General features: G+C 39.6%; 1 protein-coding gene across 1 annotated transcript in view; it reads right to left on the bottom strand.

Annotated features, from left to right (window-relative positions):
* Nucleotides 1-4,413: 4,413 nt before the first annotated feature.
* Nucleotides 4,414-23,472, bottom strand: part of HAS2 (hyaluronan synthase 2) — a 28,316-nt gene continuing 9,257 nt past the window's right edge. Inside the window, exons 2-4 of the mRNA XM_024572273.3 lie at nucleotides 19,956-20,582; nucleotides 8,646-8,747; nucleotides 4,414-7,295 (exon numbers count right to left, since the gene is read on the bottom strand). Coding sequence (XP_024428041.1) covers nucleotides 6,366-7,295; nucleotides 8,646-8,747; nucleotides 19,956-20,582 — 1,659 coding nt within the window. The 3' untranslated portion in view covers nucleotides 4,414-6,365. The remainder of the gene's footprint in view (nucleotides 7,296-8,645; nucleotides 8,748-19,955; nucleotides 20,583-23,472) is intronic.

Here is a 23,472-nt window from a genome sequence, read left to right as displayed (position 1 = left end):
ATATTTTCTGAATGGTGCTGTAATCTTCAGGTACTTTGGTAGACTACCCATGGTGGCTTTTTTATTTAGAAATCTAAATATCAAAGACCTATAACCCTGAGAGATAATAATTTACAACTTTTTTGCAGGGGGATGGATTTCAGCATAGTCTCAGCATGTCAGGTTTAAGAGTAAAGTAGGTTACCCAGAAATTGAATATTGAGGTTTCTGCATTACAAATAGGGTACCAAAATAGTTGAATAAGTATATAGAAATGTGTTGTGTTTGAACTAGTTTTCCCTGTTTTATTTTTTTCAGATGTGCTTAATTTTATGTTGTAAGTAAAGATTTTGTTTGTGTAATGCATGGTTAAGACAGTAAAATATTTCTTCTGGTCTTCCAAAAACTTTTCTGCCTGGGTTACAAGTTTTGATGAGTTTTGTAAGGTTTTTGTTTGGCAAACTATGAATCAGCAAACTTTTAAGATTGTACCTAGCAACATCTAACAATGCACAGCTGTTGAAAAATAATGTATATACAATGCATATAGTAAATATTAAATTGTATAGTTGGCTACATTATTTCGTGTTGAATAAGAAAGTGCAATCCTTTACTCTCCATCGCTGAGGTAGGAGACGGAGATGAAGAAAAAGCAAGCCCAAAACATGTGGGTAAAAGAGATCCCAGGGTATGGAGCCAGCTGTGAAGCTTTGCACAAGGTGCTCAAATCACCTGCATTGTAGTTTGTTCCTTTGAGATAAGGAACCCAGACTTTCTCCACTCTCCCTCTTTTTCTTTGTAACTTGCCACATTCCAACAAAGATGTGAGGCATCCGAATTGGACTAAAAGGACTTTGTTTCCTTTCCCCTTTACCATGATGTTACTAATAGCTTCACGAACAACAGTCATTCAACTTTGATTCTCAAGATCCTTCTTCCAGAGATCCTTCTTCTTAAAACCTTCATCTTATTCCCTTAAAACTTCCGTCTATCTTTTTTTAATTGAAGAAACACATCATAGGTTATCTGGAGTGGTGGGATGACATACTCAGGCCTCTGTTCTTCCTGAGAGTGAACATTTGTACTGTGATTCTATCCTGACTCAATTAAAAAAAATGATTGCATTTGATGTTGTGACTCCACAGTCAACTCATCTAAAGATAGAAAATAAAACACAACCCTCTTCTTAGTTCATAAAGCAATCGGTCTCCCTTTCAGTAAGGGCACGCATAACATTGCCAAAGTCGTCTCAAAGATTAGGCTCAGGCACACATTGTCCATTTCCTCAGCATATCAGGACTGAACCCCTCCTAGCCCTGCGTAGCAGAGGTAAAACAAGTCACTTAGGTTCTCCTGAGCTCCAGTGTGCTTTTCTGACAGCACACGGGTGAACTGAACTCTTTTGAGAAGAACCTGTTTCCCGTAGCTCAGAGGCTGAGCCAAATGAAGGCTCCTCCCTCTAACCCTGTGGTCTCCGCACCTGGAGCTGATTACTCAAGTAATAAGGAGGCTAAGCTGTGAGTGTTGTTTTTAGACCTTGAGTGAAAACAAATTGAATTTGTGGTGTCAGGAATTATATACCAGCATTGCCTAAACTACGTACTGCAGGATAAAAATGTTAATCCAGATGTTAACCCACATCTCTGTGGATAAGGCACCACAATCATCTAAATGTATGAGTTTCCGAATGTGACGTGCCTCTTGCAGACTCAGAAAGCCCATCAGGAGGTTTCTGAGAACTTCTGCAGGGAAGAACCTGATTTACTCAATGTTTCTTAAACATGCCTAAGAGCAGAAGTCTTTTATATCATGGACAATCTTCCAACATCCTGAAGCAATGTCATAGCAAACACTTACTGTATTCACAGGTCTTTTTTCTAAGCACAATTTAACAATTCAGGTAAGAGATACAGAACATCTTAATGGGGGTGAGGGATGAATTTGAAGATACTGCAAAAGAGAAATCGTATGGTTGTAGTGACTAGTGGTTAGAGGGCAAGTAAAAGAAGCTGAAGGGCGCGTCTGCTGCCCTTCCGTAACAGGATGTGGAACAGGAGGCAGTGTTGGAGGGACTGTGATGAAAGTGGTCAGTGTCAGAAGCACGCAATTCCAGTTTATTATAACATTCAAACCAAATCATATTTCCAAATATCAGTTTATGTGAGATGTTCAGATCCAAACCACCATAAAGTAGTTGGCTTTATAATCACGCTACGACCATGTGCAAAAATATCTGTGCGTACTATGACCTGTCAAATTTAAACACCTCATTCTAGCACTTGGTCTACGATCTATGTGCAAGAGTACATTCTATAGCTAAGTCCGTCCAAACTGTCGGTTAAATACAACCCACACCTTAATTATACCTCTTAGTTCTGCTTAAAGGATGACATATCAAAATCACACCTCCTCGTTAAGTTTCAGTTCCCATCCAAACTTGCACATCCGCGAAGAATCACCCCAGCCCCACACTATCTTGAATCTACCTTTGCAGAGCTAATTGTGCATTTCGTTCCTTCTTTTTGTAATCTCATGCCGCTTTATATACTCCATTATTCCATTTTGCATCAAATGTTTGTGTAATTGTCTTATCCCTCTTACTTAGTTGTAAGCTCATTGAGTATAGAGAACACATAAATCTATTGACTTCTTGTTCATAACAGGTATTTAGTAAACTTAATTGAAACTAAATATCTACCCACATATATGATGCTAGAAGTAGAGAAGTGCAATAGGAAAATACAAATATTTAAATTGTTCTAAATCTACCATGAAAATTATACTTGGTCTAAGGAGAACAATATAAGGTGCTAGATTAGAGGATTGTTTCTCAAAATTTAAGTGAGTAAAAGTCATCTGAGGATCTTATTAAACACTAATTTCTGGTCCCAGCCTGAGATTTTAATTCAGTGGGTCGGGGGTCATGAATGTGTGTCTCTAACAAATTCCCAGGTGACACTGATGCTGCCAGGCAGTGGACAGCATCCTGAGCAGCACCAGTCAAAGGGGAAGTCGGACATCGCAATGCCTAGACTTAAACTCTACCACCAGAATTCGTCAGCTGTATGGTCCGAAAGTACCAAATCTCTAAGCCTCAGACTCCTCACCTGTAGTGCTGATAATAATCATGTAACCCCTTGAGACTGATATGAGAAATAAACGGTCCATAAAGTTTGCTTCTGGCAGCACTTGTGGTAGAGTATGTGCCCAAAGATTAGGTACCCATCAGTGCACCGTGGTCCAAATAAGTCAGATGCCTGAAGAGCAGGGGTCACTGAACGATGGCCTGCAGGCCAGATCTGACTCTTTGCCCATTTTGGTAATGCTGATGAACTAAGAAGTTTTAAATTGTTCAAATGATTGAAAAATATCAAAATATTGTATAGCATGTGAAAATTTTATGAAACTCAGATGTCAGTGTTCATAAATTTTATTGGAACACAGCCACAAGCTCACTTACATATTGCCTGGGGGTGCTTTTGTGCTACAATAGGAGGGTTGGTCAGTCAGGTGACAGTGCGGCCAGGAGAGCCTGCAATGGACAAAGGAGCGTGTGGCTCCTTATGTTAAGTCTGCCAGTCTCTAATACAGCACCCACCGACTTCATCAGTGAATTATTGCGACTAGACCCATCACAATTTCTGATGGCAAGGCTATTCAGTGGCTATGGTTTTAATAATGTAACTGTACCAATATAATGAATTCTTAGGAGTAAAAATTGGGAAATAAGATAAATTTGAGGTATAAGTGGTAAAATGAAATAATTACCACCAAAGCATCTCAAACCAGGAAATGCTATTAGATGCCCCAACCCACTTTTTTGTTGTTAAATAAAAAAGTATTTATTGTCCTTTCATGGATTATAAAGGTAATACATGACCAGGGAAGTTGGAAAATACAATAATGTATACGGAATATCAATTGGCCATATTCCCAATAGTAGATAACCATATTTAAATACTTGTCTTCGTAAAATTGAGATGTTATTGTACAAGTGGGTTATATAATTTAATGTGCCATTTCTCTAATAGCCTCATACCATATTCTGAGCACCTTTTTAATGGGGTATGCTTCAGTTCGCAAATGCCACTCAATTATTGCTCTCTTAAGATTGTATTATTTATAATGCTATAAAAATTTTCTGAAAATCTCCTTTCCCGCTATGATAAATTACTGTAATAAAATAGATTGGTCTAAATCTGGGCTGCTTTAGAGGGAAGAGTTGAGACAAGGGATGTGCCAGTCTTTCTCAATTTCCTAGATCTCCAAACCATACCAATCTGGGGGGACTTCTACTTTTATGAATAGTAAAATGAAATGACTTCTGTTATCTTTGACCATGTTTATCCTAAAACCCACTCTTAAATCCGTATCATTACAATCAGGTAATATTTTGTTTGAAATGCCCCCTTCCCTTAGAAAAACACGCAATAATCTTATCAAAAATATTTTATTTACAAAAAATTAATTATACTATACATCCTATACTGGAAATACATTGAATAATTGCTAAAATAAATACAGGCAATTAATTCAATCTTTTATAAGAATGAGAGAATTTGACATTTGAATGTTATCAAAGTTTAACTTAGAACATAAATAGTTAAAAAGGCAAACTCAAGTTTTAGTCTCATTTATTGGCATGGTGTTGGTTTCCCACAAGCTGTCCAATCAGTGAGAGTCGGAGTGGCAGAACGTTATGTACCTTGTGTTACGAAGGTAGAATGTGCTTTTTCTAAGAATGGACCAGAGATGTCTGCATGAAGCAGAAGAAAGGCAGGAAGAACATGAAGGAAGACTTTTCCACATGACTTTGCTTCCTCACAATACTTTCTAGGCAACTATTCATGTGTTCAATTGTGTTCCTAACATAGGTCTGTCTACACAGCACCAGCTACAAGGCAAGATGGGTCGGGTCAAGTCTGACTGGATAACTGAGGATCTGGAGAAGCAAAATTAGCTAGACTACAGGTACCTGATTCATTAATTTTTTTATGTGCCAATTCTTGATACACTTATTAAACCTTGATAGCATTTCTCCTATGTAAACATGTTTATGTTGGCCAACAGAAAAAGATGAAGAAATTATCTGTATAATTCAGGGAAAAAGCCTCACTAGAAAGTAAAAGAGCACAGTTTCAATCTGTGTGGCAGATTTACAGTAATTGATCCAACTTGATCATGGGAACTTCATGCTAACATGGAAAGGGAACTGGCGAGCTGGAAAGACAGTTTAAATATGATCAGTATATTGATAGGACCAGGTGAATTCAGGCCACAGAATGGAATGTGAGGAACTGTGCTGCATTTGTCCAAATTATACAGATAATTTTTTCCACTTCCCATTTTCCTCGGCCTGAGAAAACACTGCCGGAATCTCTGATGGTCATTCGTCTTTGACAACGCGTGTTATGTCCAGTGCTGGATGGCCAGTGTTTTCTGGAGGACTAGCATTCCCTTCTCTTAACCTTATGAAAAAATTGCACTTTTCTACCCCTTTGGCCTTGACTTTCAATTATTTACTTTTTTGTACACATAATTATGGATTTTTCACTCCCAAAGTATGACAGGTATATTGGCCTTTTCAAAAAGAAATGAAGTTAATATATTGGATGTTTAAATACTTTTCACAGAAATAAACTGTTCAATTTGATAAGGTAGAGAAGAGAGAGAAACATTTATTCTTTCTATCATGAACAACAGTCAACCAAGCTTCACATTTTGGGTAGGTTTTATAAGTTTGAAGTTTTTCAGAACCTATTTTATTTAATTTCTTTTAAAAGGAAGAACAGGTGTATTTTGGCAGAGAAGTAAAATATAGAATATGCAAAATTTTGTTTTAAAAATTGGCATACAAAATTTTAAAACACAGTACAATTATATAAAAATACAGCACAGCCAATGGCCTTTAAAATTTCCTTTGGCATTTCATTTGGTAGTCTGAAACAGAAAATCCTTTCTAAAGAAAAAAAATTAGCTATCAACACAGTCCATAAGTTAGGTTGTATACGTTGTAAGAACTTTTCCTTGAGTTTCCAAAATCCTTTTCTTCCACGATAACCCACATAAAGCATGGCTAGTGAGGTATATATAGGGCAGACACTGTTAGGCGGATGTACAGTAAAGGAAAAAGTGCATAAACAAAGAAGTCTTCCCATTTTCATAGAAATAACAGGTTAAATCTGAGTTTCTTGTTGATGTATCACTTTACTTTGGCAGAATCAAAAAAAAAAAAAAAAACACCCATAGAAATGTCTTTGTTCAAGTCCCAGCAGCAGTGATATGTCTCCTGTGGTGGCATTATCTGATGCCACAATACTAGAGTCCCCAGAGGAACTAAGGTTTTGTGTCTGCATGTGTGGTTGCAAACGTCCAACAACGTAAGATCATACATCGAGCACCATGTCGTACTGTTGTCCTTTCTTCCGCCTGCCACACTTATTGATGAGAACCACGTACAGAGTCAAAAGCATAACCCAATAGCATACATAGAGCAACGTCCCAACAATTAGCACTGTCTGTTTGGATTCGGAGAATGGCTTTTTAGATTCCTTATAAATGGTGAAAATCACACCACCCAGGAGGATTGTAAACCAAACTGAGACTGGAATGAGTCCTATGAAATTGACAACAATCGTTTTCCTTCCAGATGTGCCCCACCCAGCCTTGTTTATCGTAGCAATTGCGAACATCTTGGCGGGAAGTAAACTTGACATGTACAACACTGAGTACAGGGACATGAACACCATGACGATATTTCCTCTAAGGCAGCTGGCGAAGGATGATTTGATGAGACCCACTAACTGGACAGTTAACAAGAAGAGGAGGATGTTCCAAATTTTGCCACGGTAGAAGAGCTGGATTACTGTGGCAATAAGAAAGAAAGGGAAGAATCCAGTGATAACCGCTTCGTAGGTCATCCACAAGTGATGTTTATGAAACCACATGGCATTGTACAGCCACTCTCGGAAATACGATTTGCTCCAACGGGTCTGCTGGTTTAACCATCTGAGATACTCTACAGGCGTTTCCGTAAGGCACTTGGATCGAGCTGTGTATTTTGTTAAATAGCCCAGACTCAGCACTCGGTTCGTAAGATGCCGGTCATCACCGAAACTGCACTGGCTGCCCATAAATTCCTGATTGTACCAGTCTTCCACAAATTCGTGCAGCAAGGAGTTCCTGTACATTCCCAGAGGTCCGCTAATGCACTGGACACACCCAAAATAAGACTGACAGGCCCTTTCTATGTTAAAAGCCATCCAGTATCTCACACTGCTGAGGAAGGAGATCCAGGAGTCATACTTGTTTAAAATCTGCAAAAAGGAAAAAATAAAAGGTAAGCCTTTGTTTAAAAATATCAGCAAAGTCCATGCCATCTGGAGGTTAGTAGATAGAGCAAGATTTGTTATTTCGTCTTCCTATTTTGGCTTACCTTCCCTTTTTTGACATGACTATTTTTTCACTCTGATTCTGCGTTACTAATTAATTTGAGAAATTGTGTGCCTGTGTAGGGTCTTTATGATGATAGTTTTTTCTACTTTATCACTCTGTCCTCTTTTTGCTCTGCTTTTTGTTCTTGTTATGTTACAATATTGAGATTTTTTTTTTTAGGCTTTAGTTCTCAGTCCCTAAATTCTTCTTCCAGACACTCTTTCCTGCCATCTAGGATTTGAAGGTTTTTAAGTCCTATTGCCTCCTGTTCTGGTTAATTTCCAACTCATCCAATCCTTGGCTATAAATTTTCCTTCTCTTTCCTACTATTTCACAATGCCAGTGATAAAAGGGTTTGCTTTGGCCTCCCTCCAAAACTTGAATCCTGAAATAATGCTCTATGTAAAGGCTATTCAAAATTATCAACTTTTTCTTGGCACTATTTCTAAATTCTCCCCTCTGCCTCAATTTTGTTCTGTGTTCATCTGGATTTTGCATGCTTCCTCTTTACCCCCCAGGTTATTTTTTGTCCATTGTAGTGTGTTTTCTTTGTCTTCACTATCGCCATGAAAATACAAAATAGTTATACAGCAACACAATACCTAAACTTTAAGTAAAATTTCATGTGCTTTTCACATTTTGCTAAAATCTAATCTCACGTTAGCAAAGAACTCATTTTAATCTTCACAATTTTTGCATATTTATTTTCCCATTCCAATATTCGTTTCATGAATTATTTCTCCATTAATAGCAAATTAATTTTGCTAATTAAATAATAATTAGTAAAAAATGATTGGAAAACTCATTTATTAATTAATTGCTCTTTTGCCTTTCTCACAAGTATAAATGTGAGTTGCTGTTTCTTTTCTTTCTTTGTTTTCCAGTTCAGATTTTTTTGATCCAGCACATATTGGTTAGCTTTTAAAGACATAGGTATGTGGAAGAAAATCCACCTCCTGCTATACTTTAGTTCACTTGCAACTAAGTGAACTCCAACAACGGATTTTACCAGAGTATTAAGTTATGGCTCAAGAACATGACTTATCAGCCAGTGCAGACATGGATTATGCCCCAGGATTAATCAAAGAAATTCTAATTTCTTTGCAATTAGAAAAAAAGAGCCAGTAAGCTGGCTCCAAAGCACATTCTGATGTGTAATACCTGGCCCAGAGTCTGGCGTGTAGTGAATGGGGCTACTAAAGTGACTCGGGCAAAAGGAAAGCCATACACACCTGGACATCTCCCCCGACACCCCCAACCATGGGGTCTTCTTCTAAAACTTTCACCATCTCCACAGAAGAGGCTGGGTCGAGCATGGTGTCTGAATCACAAACCTGCAAAGAAGAACGTGAGTTAAAGAAAAGGAAAAACTGTGTGATCCACACTGTCACAATTGAACACACACAGGGCCCGGCACAGATAACGCCCCTAATTTATTACCAAATCTTTGCCTACAAAATCATAAGCACATAATTCAATTCTAAAGCTTGAGTGTGAAATAACAGTATCACACTCAAGCACACCATATGGCATTTTAGGTGAAATCTCCAAATTAAAACTAGACATGATTACACCCATATTATTACCCTACCAACCACACTCAAGCAGGCGTTACTTCCGCCGGACCCCTTGTATTATGTCTTCAGCCTTCTTGTCACAAGGCCTCAATAAGCGATTGAATATCACAGGAATGAGAGTTCGTTTTATTACGGCCAATACAAAGAGCTTGTTTTCCACCAGGTTCAATACTTAAATTAATGACAGTGTTGGATAAAACGGCTGAAATGATGTGCTAGGTGTCTTATAGAGAGGGTGACCAGCTTGTCCCAATTTGCCAAGGATGGTCCCAGTTTTGGTAATGAAGATCTCATAACCCAGGTAACATCCCAGTTTTCCAGGACTTGCAAAGTATCTTGGGTTGTTACTCTAGATGTTTTTCTTTTTCAATTGCCTCTGCTATAAGGCTTTTAGGCAACTTGTCCCGCAGGTGGACAAGTGATGCTAGGCACACCCCTATGACAGTATTAAAAGGGAGGCACACTTAACAGTTACCCCTCCCCCCCAATTTTAATATGATGGATAAAAGACAGAAAACCCTCCTACAGCTGGGTGCATGCTGAAGCATCCGTGCATGACCTGGGCTTAGCAGGTAACATTGCACCAAAAAGGGAACTAGCAAGATGTTCAGACCACCTTTATCTTCTAGAGTACTGAGTAGAAATCTAGCCCTGTGTATATAAATGCAGACGTAAATTATCTTAAGCCTTTCTAGGAATGCTAATTGTTCTTACAAACAATCCTTATATGGATCAAAAAAGAAAATAAAAGCAATTCTGAAACCAAACTACCATGACTTTAAGGTTATTCGGATTAGTATAGGCCTGTGGACCCCTGACAGACATTCCTGGGGGAGGCCCGAGTGGACAGGGTCATAAACAGTACTTTTTTTGCAGCCTGATTTCTGAACCAATTGGAAAATAAAGAACAAGGGAGTAAGACACCAAAATATCACCTGTATAGCCATTAAGCTGATATCAATAATAGGCCTTATATCTGTGCAATAGCAGGCTTCGTAATGATGTTCTCCAGTATCAGACAGTTAATCTATGATAGTAAACAGCATGAAAGGGGGGGAGGGGCAGCCTCCTCCTGCAAATACAGTGCATACTCCTTGTAAAGGTATGACAGATGCTCCTTGGCAATAGCCCACTCCCAGGAGAAAGGAGGAGGCTACTTCTTAGGCCTTCCATACTCAATCAGATTAAGTCACTTCTCTCAGAGAGGAAGTGAGCCTACCTTATCTCACAGGTGGGTTATACCTGTGGATAGAGCTTCTCCTAATACACGTCAAAGAAAATCAGAAGTAGACAAAGTGCTGCCACCTCTCTATTCCTGACTGATACTAAGACGACACAGTATTCTTTTCTGAAGGATGCAAGGTCCTAGTAGATAGCAAGTGAACAGAGGGGACGTGTGACAAAAAGAACCAGTTTCACACCCCCGTCCAAACAATAAACGACATGATCGGCAGGGACTGCAACTCTCGTTATAGCCATCGAGTCTGGCTATTCTGAATTTGTTTAATCAAGATTAACGTGTTCACATCAAATGTAACTGTCTTTACAATTCTCCAAACGACTTCATAAAAATAATAGGGACTTGATGTACCAGTTTCAAACAACAACAAAACTAAGAAAATAATTTAGCTAAGGAATCTCAAACATGTTAAAAAATGTGTCAATTTTACTGATAGCTTCTTTTCTGAAAATAATATTAAGTAAGAATATTGGTGAAAACAACAACTTAAATGCACTATCGGAGCACATGGGGGAATCTAGTTATAAAAAAAATGAACTTATCACCTCACTGGATTTAACTACGTATAACAATTTTAGGATTAATTTCTGAATTTTTTAATTTTATTTAACTTATTTAGAAGAATCCATTTCTTAATAAAACCCATTCAGTCAGTCAGTCAGTCCAGCATGGTCCCACTTACTTCAGAGGGAAAAAAATTCAGTCAGCTGCTAGGCATTCGTTTTTCATTGCAGAAAACAGGATTTTACAAACATTTGGATTTGTAGCCAATCATCCCAAGCCTCAGAAGCCTGAACAAAGTCCTCCAAAGCAATGGTCCTCCTCTGCAATGCCTTGCCTATCACTGGTTTGTATGTGGCTACAGGAAGGCAGGCCTGTAGGGAGGGTGGAGAGAGCAGGGGCAGAAGTCCAGGCCACCTTTAGAATCCAGGATCCTGAGAGTTTAGGGCCACACCCCCCTCTATTGACTCAAGCTGGGAAAGGTAAAACCAGAAAGCTAAAATAAGACTAAAAACAACAGGAAGGGGGCAATCTAAAATTAATGTTCAAGTAACTCTGCCTGCTTGTGAGCCTAAGCAGACCAAGGCTGCTACCCCTTTGAAATGACTAAACTTGAACCCAACTTTTGAGGCTCTGCATATTTAAATTGGCCCTCCCCACCCCCAGTTTCCAAGAGCAAAGTGCCAGGAGTTCTCAGAGACTGTACGCATGGTAAGTTTAACTGTGTTGGAAGGGAAAGCTCTCAGAACTGCCTTGGAAAGGGGTTTTGTTATAGTAGCTTTAAGAAGTTCATTTTCTGTATGTTATTTGGTGAGAGAACGCCAGTTAGAAAGCCACTGTCCATGACAGTCTGTAAAAGCATGTATGTTCATGGACCTAATAGAATTTACATTTGTAGTGTGTGAAGAGTGTAGTCAGTATAGTAAGAACATGATTTCCAGTCGTCCCCTCACCAATTTAAAACAAGTATGTAATTTCTTTACTGTCAGTTGGCTGTTTAGCTCTAGGCTAGAAGGTGTGGGGGAGGACATACACCAGTTCACACAGAACTTGACCTCACACGGAGAAAACACCGGAAACTATTAGGGCACAAATCAGAGCATCTTTCTGTCCACACTGAATGCATCCATGTAATTTGTCTCAACCACACAATCAAGTCATAAGATTTCTCACCAGGAGATACAGAAGTGAGGCAAAGTCACCGAATTTTGACTAAAATAAGTAGAAAACCTCAAGACAAAAAGATATTGTGGCAAGGACCCAGCCACCTCATTTTTAACCACAAAATCATCAACTAAAGTGTGGGAGATGTCCTGCCTGGTGGTGTAGCTCAGTGGATTGGGCGTCATCCCGCAACCCAAAAGGTTGCAGGTTCAATTCTGTATCTTGGCACATGCCTGGGTTATGGGCCAAGTCCCCGGTTGGAAATACGCAAGAGGCAATGGATGTTTTTCTCCCTCCCCTCCTCTCTCTAAAAATAAATAAAGTAAGAGGCCATCTCTCTTCTTCCTTTACTATACTAGCCAAGAGTCAGTCTCCCCTTTCCTATCTAGAACAATGGGTGGCAAACTAAGGTGTGTAGGTCAAGTCCAGTCTGCCACCTGTTTTGATAGGGCCTGTGGGCTAAAAATGGCTTTTGCATTTTTAAATATTTGAAAATTCAAAAAAAATTCTAACACATGGAAATTACATGAAAGTTGAATCTCCATGTTCATAAATAAAGTTTTATTGGAACCCAGGCATGCACGCTCATTCATTTTTATATTATCTATGGCTGCTTTCACATACAAACAGCAAAGCTGGAGAGCTGCAACCGAGACCACATGGCCTAACAAGCCTAATATTTACTGCCAGGCCTTTACAAGCACAGCTTGCCTTGGGACTAAAATAATTGGTTGCAGAGGGAGGGTTCTCTTTCCTAAAATAAAAATAAAGAATAATAAATTGAGATTAAATATGTTCTAAGTCCCGATTTGAATTCTAGTCGTTTTTTAAAGGTTGCCTCCATCTCCACATTATAAATAACTGTAACTGCATAAAAAGTGTACAACATTAATAAATTAGTTTTTGTTTAGCCAACATGCTAATTTTAAGAACAAATGCCCTCAGAACCGAGAATCTTCAGTTAAGTCTTGAGTCCCGTATCTTACTTCTAGGACCATGCACAAGCCATTTACCATCACTGTGATACCAGATGAGACACAGCCTATTAAAAGTACTTTGTAAATTACAAAGGACTGTGGAAGGATGCCATTAGTATTAAGGAATGATCTTTAAACTTTTATACTCCCTAAGGAAACCGATACCTAGAGTCATGAGGACCCTTGCTACAAACAAGTGGCTCAGTGGAGAGAAATCCCTAAAAGGAACACGGGGATTGATTACATATCGGGAATCTCATGTGTTTGGAACTATCTATAACAATTAGTTACAGACTATGAGTCTATAGTCTGTTACATATGTTATTAGACTAAGTCCTTAATCTACCTACCTGTAATTTAAATAAAAATCTCATCTAGAAATATTGCTTATTCTACCACATGCTTTTTAATCTAAGTCTAAAATGCCTAGTCTTCATGTTTTGCTTTTTGTTAATGTGTGGTTTTTCAGAATGACTGATGGATTCCCCCCTCCACTCCATACCACTTCAAAGGGCACTGAGACCTAAGCAGCAAGAGGAAATCTTAATTGCTCTGGCTGCCTTCAATGAGGACACAGGTTGAAAATAAATCAGAAAAGACCCCATCTGTTGCTACTGCCTTCACCCTTTGCCTGCTTGTAAGCCTCAACCCCTTCTTAACCTTGACCCTCTGAGACAATTTTTTGCTAGTGTGTGGAATTTACTCTTGGTCATGATTCCCACTACCCAGCTTCCCATAAAGGTAACAGAAAGCTCCCCTTACTCATCTCCTGCAACCCCCGACCCAGATTCCTCTAGCAAAAGGGATAAACCAGAACACAAATTCACAAGTAGTTCTTTACTAGCAAACAAGATGGTACCAGTCTCCCTGAACTCCTAATAGAATAATACCAGAACAAACACTACTGAAAAGAAACCACTATGCAAATGCTGGAATCCAACAGATCTAAGTCCCAATCCATCATTTACCAGTTATATGAACTTGAACTAGCTTCTTGGCCTTAGGCTCCTTCACCATCCTAAGTCTCCATCCCGCAGGTGAAAGACATAGAGGGTCATCTCTACCTCATAAGTTTGTTGTAATGGTAAGCTAATTAAATAACATATGTAAAGCACTTAATGGATAGCTTGTAGTAAATGTTCAATAAAAGGAAGATATATACTAAAAAGGGATAAACCAAAACCAGAGGCAAAAAAACTAAATAAAGACACTAGTCCAAAGGGAGAAGGAATCCTTCTTATTATCACTGTTTAAAAAAGAAAAAGCTATTACTCAGTCAGCAGGAAACCAATGTCAGGTCCAATACCTGATAAATATACACTAAGCAAGTTGAGTTCCTGATCAGTGAATGTAAAAGTCCTTGGATTGGGTTGTCTAGGAGAGAAAATAAATAGCAAAAGTAGAGGGGACTGCAACTGGTGTAGAGCCTGGAATGTACCCTTTGGGTACGATGAGTACTTTCATCATGTAGCAGAGGGTAGACCCTGAACACACAGTAGAATGAATGACCCAAACTGATATAAAATAATTCTTAACTATGGTCAGCCTAGAACATCTTCAAAACATGAAGGTTAAAAAAAACGAGCCATTTGGTTATACTCATTTCCTTTTTAGTGAGGCTTTAGTGGGGCTTTAAACATTAGTGAAAGTTAAAGAAGGTACAAAGAAAAGGGACAAGCCAGCTGGAAAAGTGAGAAACCAAATGTTGTCAAATCTAAGGCTTATGCAATCCTCATTCCAAATGATAGGAATTCTCACTCTAAAGAAAGGAATCAGGAAATCCCATAATGGTGGCCCATAATGGTTTATATTCATGAACCCAATGTATGGGGGAAGGGTAGATTAACACGAGAAACATAATACTGATTGATAAATGAAAAGAAAATTCTGATACTTCCCCCTTTTTGTTTTGCTCACAATTTTACAAAGTCTAGGTACGTTGCTAAAGAGAGATTAAAGTGTCAGAGAAATTAAACAGCACTATGTTAGAGTCCAGAGCTGGGAGTGATCCCAGAAAGTATCTGAGAGCATCAGAGAGCATTTACCAACTGAGGCCCACAGCAAACGAACACAGAGTTGAGTCTAGAATTCACATTTCTCCATTTCTTCTTCAGGGTGCCATTAATCTTATCCTCTAAGATGAAGAGTACGAAGAGACACATAACATTCTTAACACTGGCCCTCAGCATATTTCAGGTGCTTAGGCCTCCTCTATAGAACAGAAAGCAATCAAGTACCGTATACAGTACATTCTCATGGTAGTCGATGTTCTACAGTTTCCTTGAGCACTGAATTAGCGAAAAATACCAAAAAATTGCTTCTAGCAGAAATATAGGGTTAGGTTCCTCCAAGCTTCTGGTCACAACATTTTTGTCTATTGATCAATACCTAACCTTGTTTTTTATTTGTGTTTAAATGCACTATGAGTCATCCATGTTGAATTCATGGCCAGCAGCACCATAACTCATGTCTAAACAAAGCTCATTGAACAAACATTTTCTCCATACACCAATCACAGCCTTCTTGCTCTTAAGAACACTAGAAAGCCCTTCAGCACTACACTTGAAGTCATTTTAAACAACTACCTCACCAAAGAAAAAAAGCACAAGAATGTGAAAAATGAAGTACTAAATAGACTATGAAGAAGTTCCTTGTTTATGGTATAAAAGCTAAAACAAGAAGGCAAAGCATGGTCTTGTTTGACCTTAGCTGGGGACACGCCCACCAAGTGAATCGAATTACTTGTCACTCTTCGTGTCTGCAAATGATCACAGAAGTATGTGCAAGTATTGATTTGGGGGTCACAAGTGTATTTTAGTGAGCAGCATAATTTACAAATACAGAACCCATGAATAATGAGGGTCACCTCTACCATTATGAATGATGTAGATCTTGGATACCTAGGATGCTACCAAATTAAATTAATAAAGTTGCCTCCTATATTCTTCCCTTTAGTAAATGCTTATACTAGTCTGTTTTCTACCCGAGTAATCCCTTATGCACACATCAACGGATACTGTTTTTTTCCCTTTTTTCACATAGACTAGCAGCCACTTACCCATGTCTGGTGATTAAGAGGTAAGAATGAATTAAGCAATTATATGTTCTAGATATCAAAGGATACTTAAAGTCTTTTGATATTATTTTTAAAAACCCAAAAAGTAAATATAATGTAACCCCAAAATTGTTTTAAAAATAAGGGGAAAATAGAAAGGTATATATCAGAAAGAATTAAATGTGATAATCTATGGAACGTGCATTTGTTACAGATGATTTTAACTTTGCTCATTGTGCTTTTCTATTTTTTTAAAAGCACTACCATAAGAATGTGTTACTTTGGTAAACAAAAAGCTGATATAAATTCTATTTTGAAAAGGTAAAGCAGACTTTTGCCCTACTTTAAACCATGTATGGTCAGATCAGAATCTGTGCTACTTTGAGGAGTTCCCATAAGACTATCAGCTGATTTCTCAAAAGAAACCTTGCAGGCAAGAAGGGGCTGGAAAGAAGTATTCAAAGTCATGATAGGCAAGGACCTACATCTAAGATTTCTTTATGCAGCAAAGCTATCATTTAGAATGGAAGAGCAGATAAAGTGCTTCCCAGATAAGGTCAAGTTAAAGGAGTTCATCATCACCAAGCCCTTATTATATGAAATGTTAAAGGGAGTTATCTAAGAAAAAGATCAAAAATACTGAACAGTAAAATAACAAACCACTCTCAACAACCGAACCTAAAAAAACAGAAACAAACTAAGCAAACAACTAGAACAGGAAAAAAATCACAGAAATGGAGATCATATGGAGGGTTATTGCTGGGGAGGGGAAGCGGGGAGAATGGGGGGAAATGTACAGGGAATAAGAAGTATACATGGTAGGTACAAAATAGACAGGAGGAAGTTAAGAATAGTATGGGAAATGGAGAAGCTGGAGAACTTATATGTACGACCCATGGGCATGAACTAAGGTGGGGAAATGATGGGGTGGGGGGTACAGGGCAGAGGGGAATAAAGGGGAGAAAATATATGGGACAACTGTAACAGCATAATCAACAAAATATATTTTTTAAAAAAGAAGAATCTGTCCTACTTTGAAAAAGTTTCCCCAGAAAATATTTGGATGCAAAAAAAAAAAAAAAAAATCAAGAAAACCCTCCTCATTCTCTTTCTCATTTCCTTCATCTTCTTTTTTCACTTTATTGTCTTCTGCCTTTCTCCGTCTCTGAAAGCAGCCACTAGTATCCTTGATAAATTTGTTAACACACTGGTTTCTCTCCTAGATTAAAACTTCCCTCCATATTCCATGTCAGCATTAATTATTTGAATGGATTAAGGCTGAGACAGTAGTCAGAGAGGAGTCGAGTCAACAGCTGACAGAGCGAGAGGTGGTAACTGGTATAAAAAGCCTGTTCTGGAGGAGACCAGAGGGAGCTGACCGAGAGAGCCCAGGAGTACAGGCACAAAGGTTACCCTGGAGATAGGAAGTGAGGCTGGGTACCCTGGAACCTGAAAGCAGAAGAGACTAAGGAAAGGAGGTCTTCAGGGTGTACTTTGGCTTTGTACTTGGGCTTTTCTCTTGCATAGGAGGCAAGATCATCTGTTAGTAGTTAAGCAGGGAGGAGTCTGGGTAGGGAGCTGGGAGAGTGGTGAAGGTATGAAATAATAGGTTATGAGAGCAATAAGAAACACATCTATCTATTCAGGAGCAAGTGAAGAATGCTGACCAGTGACAAAGACCCAGCTGCAGCTGGAAACCAACCATTTTGGCTAGTTCTCTGCACAGTGAAGCAGTGTTCTCCAGCCAGGTTAGCAAGTATGTGAGCAGATGGTCAGCTTCTTCCCCAGCCCCCATTCTCGCTTATGTGCTAGCACCTGAAGGTTGCTTGTTTCCTTCCTTCCTTCCCTCATCAACCTGCACTCAACTTGTAATGAGCAGCAGCCAGCATCCTCCACCCCCTTCTCCTTTGTCTTTCCTTTGGCTTCTCTGCAGCTCTCAGACCCTGGGTCAGTCAAAGCATCAGGTGACAGTATTTTAGTTTCAACCTTATTGACATGTTCATTTTTGCAGGGCACACATGATTAAATATTGGCGGTTTGATAAGGGATGGCAGGATGGAATTACCTGCTTTCAGAATGTGCCACCAGTTTGTGGTGGTTTTTACCCTTTTTTGAGCACTTAGAATGGACCAATCATCTCAGGAGGATGCAGGGCCCAGTGACCAGCTGCTGCTCAGTCAGTCTCTCCAGAGGCCTCAGCCTGAAAGAAGAAAAGTCTTCCAGCCGGATTAGGGTCCTAGCTGCAAGCCTACTCCAAAATTTTATATTTTTTATTATTTTTTCCTGGACGGACTCAATGTCAGGTTGTCAAGGATACAAACAAATTCAAAACAAGAATGATGGGAAAAGGGGGTTTGGGAGGAGCAGGTTTAAAAAAAAGAAGAAAACCCACACAATCATGTCTTGATTAGAAATGACAAGTATAGCGATTGTTTTTCACTATAATTAAAAGCAAAATGTCAACAGATGTTTTCTCGTTTTAGGCCCAGAGCATCATTTTTCAAATCCTATGCAAGTTCCCCAGTCATCCCTCCCTTTAAATGGGTCATTTCATGCCTCATCTGGGTGTGAAGTTGCAGTATGTAAATAAGTAAAAAAAAATGTCCTGAGTTAGCTGCAACGACCTTAATTGTCAAAGTTCTAGAAATTAGAGCAAATTTGGGGATGAAACGCTATTAACTCCCTGACAGAGTGATCGATGTGCAGACAGATATCAACTGAAGAAATGCCTCAGACGTTGGGCAAAATTAACAGTCACAGCAATTGGCAGGTACTACAATTTTTAGGTAAGGACTACATGATTATGTAATAATAACAGAAAACTTAATAATATAACAATGTCATCATTAGCAACGTCTGTTACCTTTGTAACTTTTGTACACCTTAGTTATATGTTTGGAAATCATTGCCCTGTGGTGAGACTGGCTTATTCTACCCAGAAAACAGGCTCAGCAGCAACAGCTGTGCTCGGGTCATCCAACCACTACTATGTGGATTAGCACCTCAGTCAACCGAGGCCAATGCCAGCGCCCTTGCCAATCCTGTTATACAGAGGGACCCACTAGGCATGACTTTGTGGCAATAAAGGCCACAAGGTATAGGATGGGTCCTCTGAAACCCAGGATTGTGCTTGTCAGTGAAAAGGAAAATGGTCCCAGCAGACTTCTTAAACCAGAGACATGTTTTCCTTCTTGAAACCATCATAGCCAAAATCTAACTGAAGTGTATCCGCAGAAAATGACACCTAAAACATGCACAGGGACCCTACTAACTAACATCCTGAAGAACAAAGCTTCAGTGAGAACCAGGAGAAAAGGAGGCCTAGAGTGAGCAGTCAGGAAATTAACGAGACACAGCCCCGTCTAATTTTCATGCAAGCAAACACCATCACAAATGCTTTCAAAGGTCAAGTTGCAGTGAGTGAGGTAATGCTGTTTGGGGAGTGAAATAAACATTACTTTGGTTTTGCTCTGGGAAGGTTTTTATTTTTTTTCTCCCTTTTTCATATTTCTTTCTCTCTCTGTTGTGAATTGCTTCCCCTTTCAGTCAAAATTGTCCTCATCACCCCCATTTTGTTGGGTCTCTGTGAAAACCCTTTTATAGCCTTCCTCTGGGCCTGCAGATTTTTTTCCCAAGACCCTCTGCTCAGCAGACACGATTTCCTTACAAGGCTGGAGGATTTTAAGAGTGTGGGAAATGACGCTGGATTTGACTTGGCAGAACCAAAGCGGGCAGGGAAGGGAAGGGGAGAGAGAAAAGAAGGAAGGGTCTCCTGTTCAAAATAATCTTGGTTTCCAACCAACAGCATTGCACAAGTTAAGCATTTTCATAGATAGTCTTAACAGTTTTATAAGAGTTTTTTTTACTCTCTTTCAAAATGTGCTTTCAACAGTCATGCTGTTTTCCAATGAACTGAAAGGGGCACTGTGTTCAGAAGCGACAAGGATGGGCTATAAGCATATGACTGGAGATACAAAAGCTGCTTTATTTGAATGTATGTTTGCCCTGGCGGGGATTCGGAAACCTACCTGCACGTAATCCACACTGCGTCCCAGCGCTCTGAAGGCCGTGTACATGACTTCTCTTTTTCCACCCCATTTTTGCATGATGCAAATACTTTTGTTGGACAAGACCAACTGGGTGACATGTTGGGAGCTTTCTTTATGTGACTCCTCCGTCTCACCAGGACCCTTCTGGTGAAAGTTGTTCTTCCAGATATAAGTAGCTGATTTGTCCCTGCCCATGACTTCGCTGAAGATGTCCATCATGTAAAGGTCGTCTTCCGAGTTCCCGTCTATGACCATGACGACTTTAATCCCAGGGTAGGTGAGCCTTTTCACAGATTGCAAACATTTCCGTAAGTAGTCTGGGTCTTCTTGATACGCAGCGATGCAAAGAGCAACACTTTTGTTCAATTTAATGGGGGTTTCTAGGGATTTTTTCATTTTTCGGTGCTCCAAAAAGGCAAACAGGCTTTGGATGATGAGGTGTGATGCTAAAAAGGCACCATACAGTCCAAAAGAGAAGTAGTAATTATCTGTTTGGATAAACTGGTAGCCAACAATATAAGCAGCTGTGATTCCAAGGAGGAGAGAGACTCCAAAAAGTGTGGTTCCAATTATTCTCAGGATGCATAGAAACCTCTCACAATGCATCTGTAATGTAATCAAAGATACTCTTGGTTAATGCTTCTTGTCCTGCACCTGTTATAGACATGGTATTATGGGTTGAGCATTGGACTAAGAGCATTCGGGAGTTCTAACCCTGAGTCTCTCACTAACTAGATAGCTGTGTGACTTCCTGCATCTCAGGTTGCTCACCTGCAGAATGGGAGTATAAGGATGTCCTTCTATGACATCTCAGGGGGCTGTTTCAAGAATCGATGGCATGATGATACATTGCAATATTGAAAACCATGTGTTAAATAAACAAATACATGGAAGCATTATTTTTAGTGTGTTAGATCATTTGTCTAAGGTTGCACCCTACATCCGTGGTCATAACTAGGTGTGGAACCTAAATTTCCTAGCAAGCAAGGTCATCTTGCTTCCTACACTATGTTCTCTCCTTCTCCAACACTGACCAGCAACAAATCCAGAAGACAATTTGCTAAATTGCTCGTGTGTCATTTCATCTCATCTCTAGTGCAAATCTCTCAGCTCACACCCTTTCCATGCAGCCAGCTGAGGTTGGAGATGAGGATACCTACCTGGCTTCTAGTACTAGCTCTTCCATCAACTGGTTGTGTAACCTTTAAAGGATCACTCTGCCTCTCAAGGCCTCAGTTTTTTTAATTTGTTAAATGACTGAGTTTACATTCAATTATTTCCAAAAGCTCTATTGACAGACATCTATCAAAGCCCCTGTATCTCTGCACTGCATTCTTTTGTTCCGATGGCTCTTCCATCCATCATCGCTAACACCAAATGGGGATCAGGAGCCTTACTGGAACGCAGTAACAGTAAGCACACAATAAATGCTTGTAGAAATAAATCACAAATTAAAGAAACAGAATCATGCCTAATTTCAATAGGTAAGTTTTTGAGATTCTCTTAATAGCTCTAACACATTACACCTGAAACACATTTTAGCTCCTAATGGTGTTAGAATCCAGATTAAGGGTTCAGTCCCACAAGATGGTCCTTCCTCCACACCCCCACCGTTAGATCCCAGCCCCAAGCCCAGGTTCTTACTGTACTTCTGTTAATCAGAGGTTCCCATGACCCCGTCCCTTGGGTTTAATTTGCTACAGCGGCTCACACAACTCAGGAAACCCGTTGACCCACCACATTATCAGTTTATTATAAAAGGATATAACTGAAGAACAGCCAGATGAAAGAGATGCATAGGGCAATGTGTGGGGGACAGATGTGGAGCTTCCTTACTCTCGCTGGGTTTGCTACTCTCCAAATTGCCAACCTGAAAGAACTCCAAACACTCTGCTTTTGAGTTTTTATGGAAGCTTCATTGTATAGGCACTATTGGTTAAATTATTGGCCATTGGTGATGGAACTCAGTCTCCAGCCCCTCTCCTCTCCTCTCCCTGGAGGTCTAGGGGTGGAAGTGCAAGTTCCAACCCTCTAATCACAGGGCTGGCTCCACTGGCAACCAGTCCCCATCCTTAGCTTTCCAAAAATCGCCTCATTAACATAACAAAAGACACCTCTGGTTCTCTTCACTTAGGATATTACAAGGATTCTGGGAGCTAAGTGCCAGTTGACCCTTGAATGACCCTGGCTAGAACTGTGTGGGTCCATTTATATGTGGATTTTCTATCCAAGATGGGGAATCCTTGCAAGTGGAAGGCCCATTCAAGTCATTCTGGGATGTTTGACTGAGTGGGACGTAGGTACCCCTAACCCCATTGTTCAAGATCAACTGTGATCTTGATCAATATCAAGATCTTATTATAAATCACAAGGTTTTTTCCCCCTAAAGCTTATTTCCCTCCTTTCCCATGAACAATAATGAGATATTCATATAAATGCAGTGTCCGCATCTTTAATCACACACACCAACTTCAGGATTTTTGTTCTGTTTACATAATTACTGCTTAATCTTTGTTTCATTCAACTAGTTTTTGAAAGCTACGTCAACTTATTTTACATGGGAACTTAGGCTAAGTGATTATCTCTGCAAAATCTCTTGTTGGATATGCTAACTATATTTTCCTATTCCACATTAAGACTTAAAATTGAACGTCCACATAGCACTTAATTATCTTGTATTACTATCTTGGTTGTTACTAGTTGTGTGGCCACCACACTGCTCTCAGCTCCAAGAGGCACCACCATTCACATTCCAGTCCCTGTGGTCATCATACACTGAGGTGGTCCCGAGTGGATCTGCATTATACTTTTGGGAAACTTCAGTGTGGCTGCTCACCATTTGTTTCCTCTGCTTGGGAGCCCAAACAGCTTGATGCTGCTGGCCATGGGGTTGAGCCTTTGGAAAGTGGAGATGAGTCACTTCAAATAGGGACTTTTAAGAGAGTGGGCCTCCAGCAATCTCTCTTCCCTCCACAGGCTGATGCTGTTATTGACAAGGCCCTAGGGAATTTCAGAGCCCTAAGATTGAGGGAGCTTAGTCCTTAAACTTCCCAACGGAAGGAGCCAGCCACCAATCAGGAATATCTGCCTTGGAGTCTCATGATACCAAGAAATAAGAGTTTTTGTTTGTTTGTTTACCCATTCTGAATTTTGGGCTTAGTTCACCAGAAGAATAACACAGGTTATGCAACGCAGCTTAGAGACCAGGATTTCAGGGTGTGGACAGTATTTTCCTTTGTTAAATACAGATGATAGTACTTGTCAATGACCCTGCACCAGGCTGCACTGAGGAGCAAAAGCACAGTGTTTGTAAGAGTGGTTTTTAGTGTATTTTTTAAACTATTCAGCTAACAAGGAAGCTAAAACAAACCAACAAATGTGTGTTCCACTTCCAGCACTTATAGGACACCATTAATAGGTAACATGTGAGCCTGATAAAGGTGATCACAACAGAAATGGCAAGTTCAAGCTGCTGGGGAACGGTGAACTGCTCTAG

Source organism: Desmodus rotundus, chromosome 8, assembly GCF_022682495.2.
Source record: "Desmodus rotundus isolate HL8 chromosome 8, HLdesRot8A.1, whole genome shotgun sequence".
NCBI classification, from domain to species: Eukaryota; Metazoa; Chordata; class Mammalia; order Chiroptera; family Phyllostomidae; genus Desmodus; species Desmodus rotundus.
This window is presented reverse-complemented; position numbering and strand designations above follow the sequence as displayed.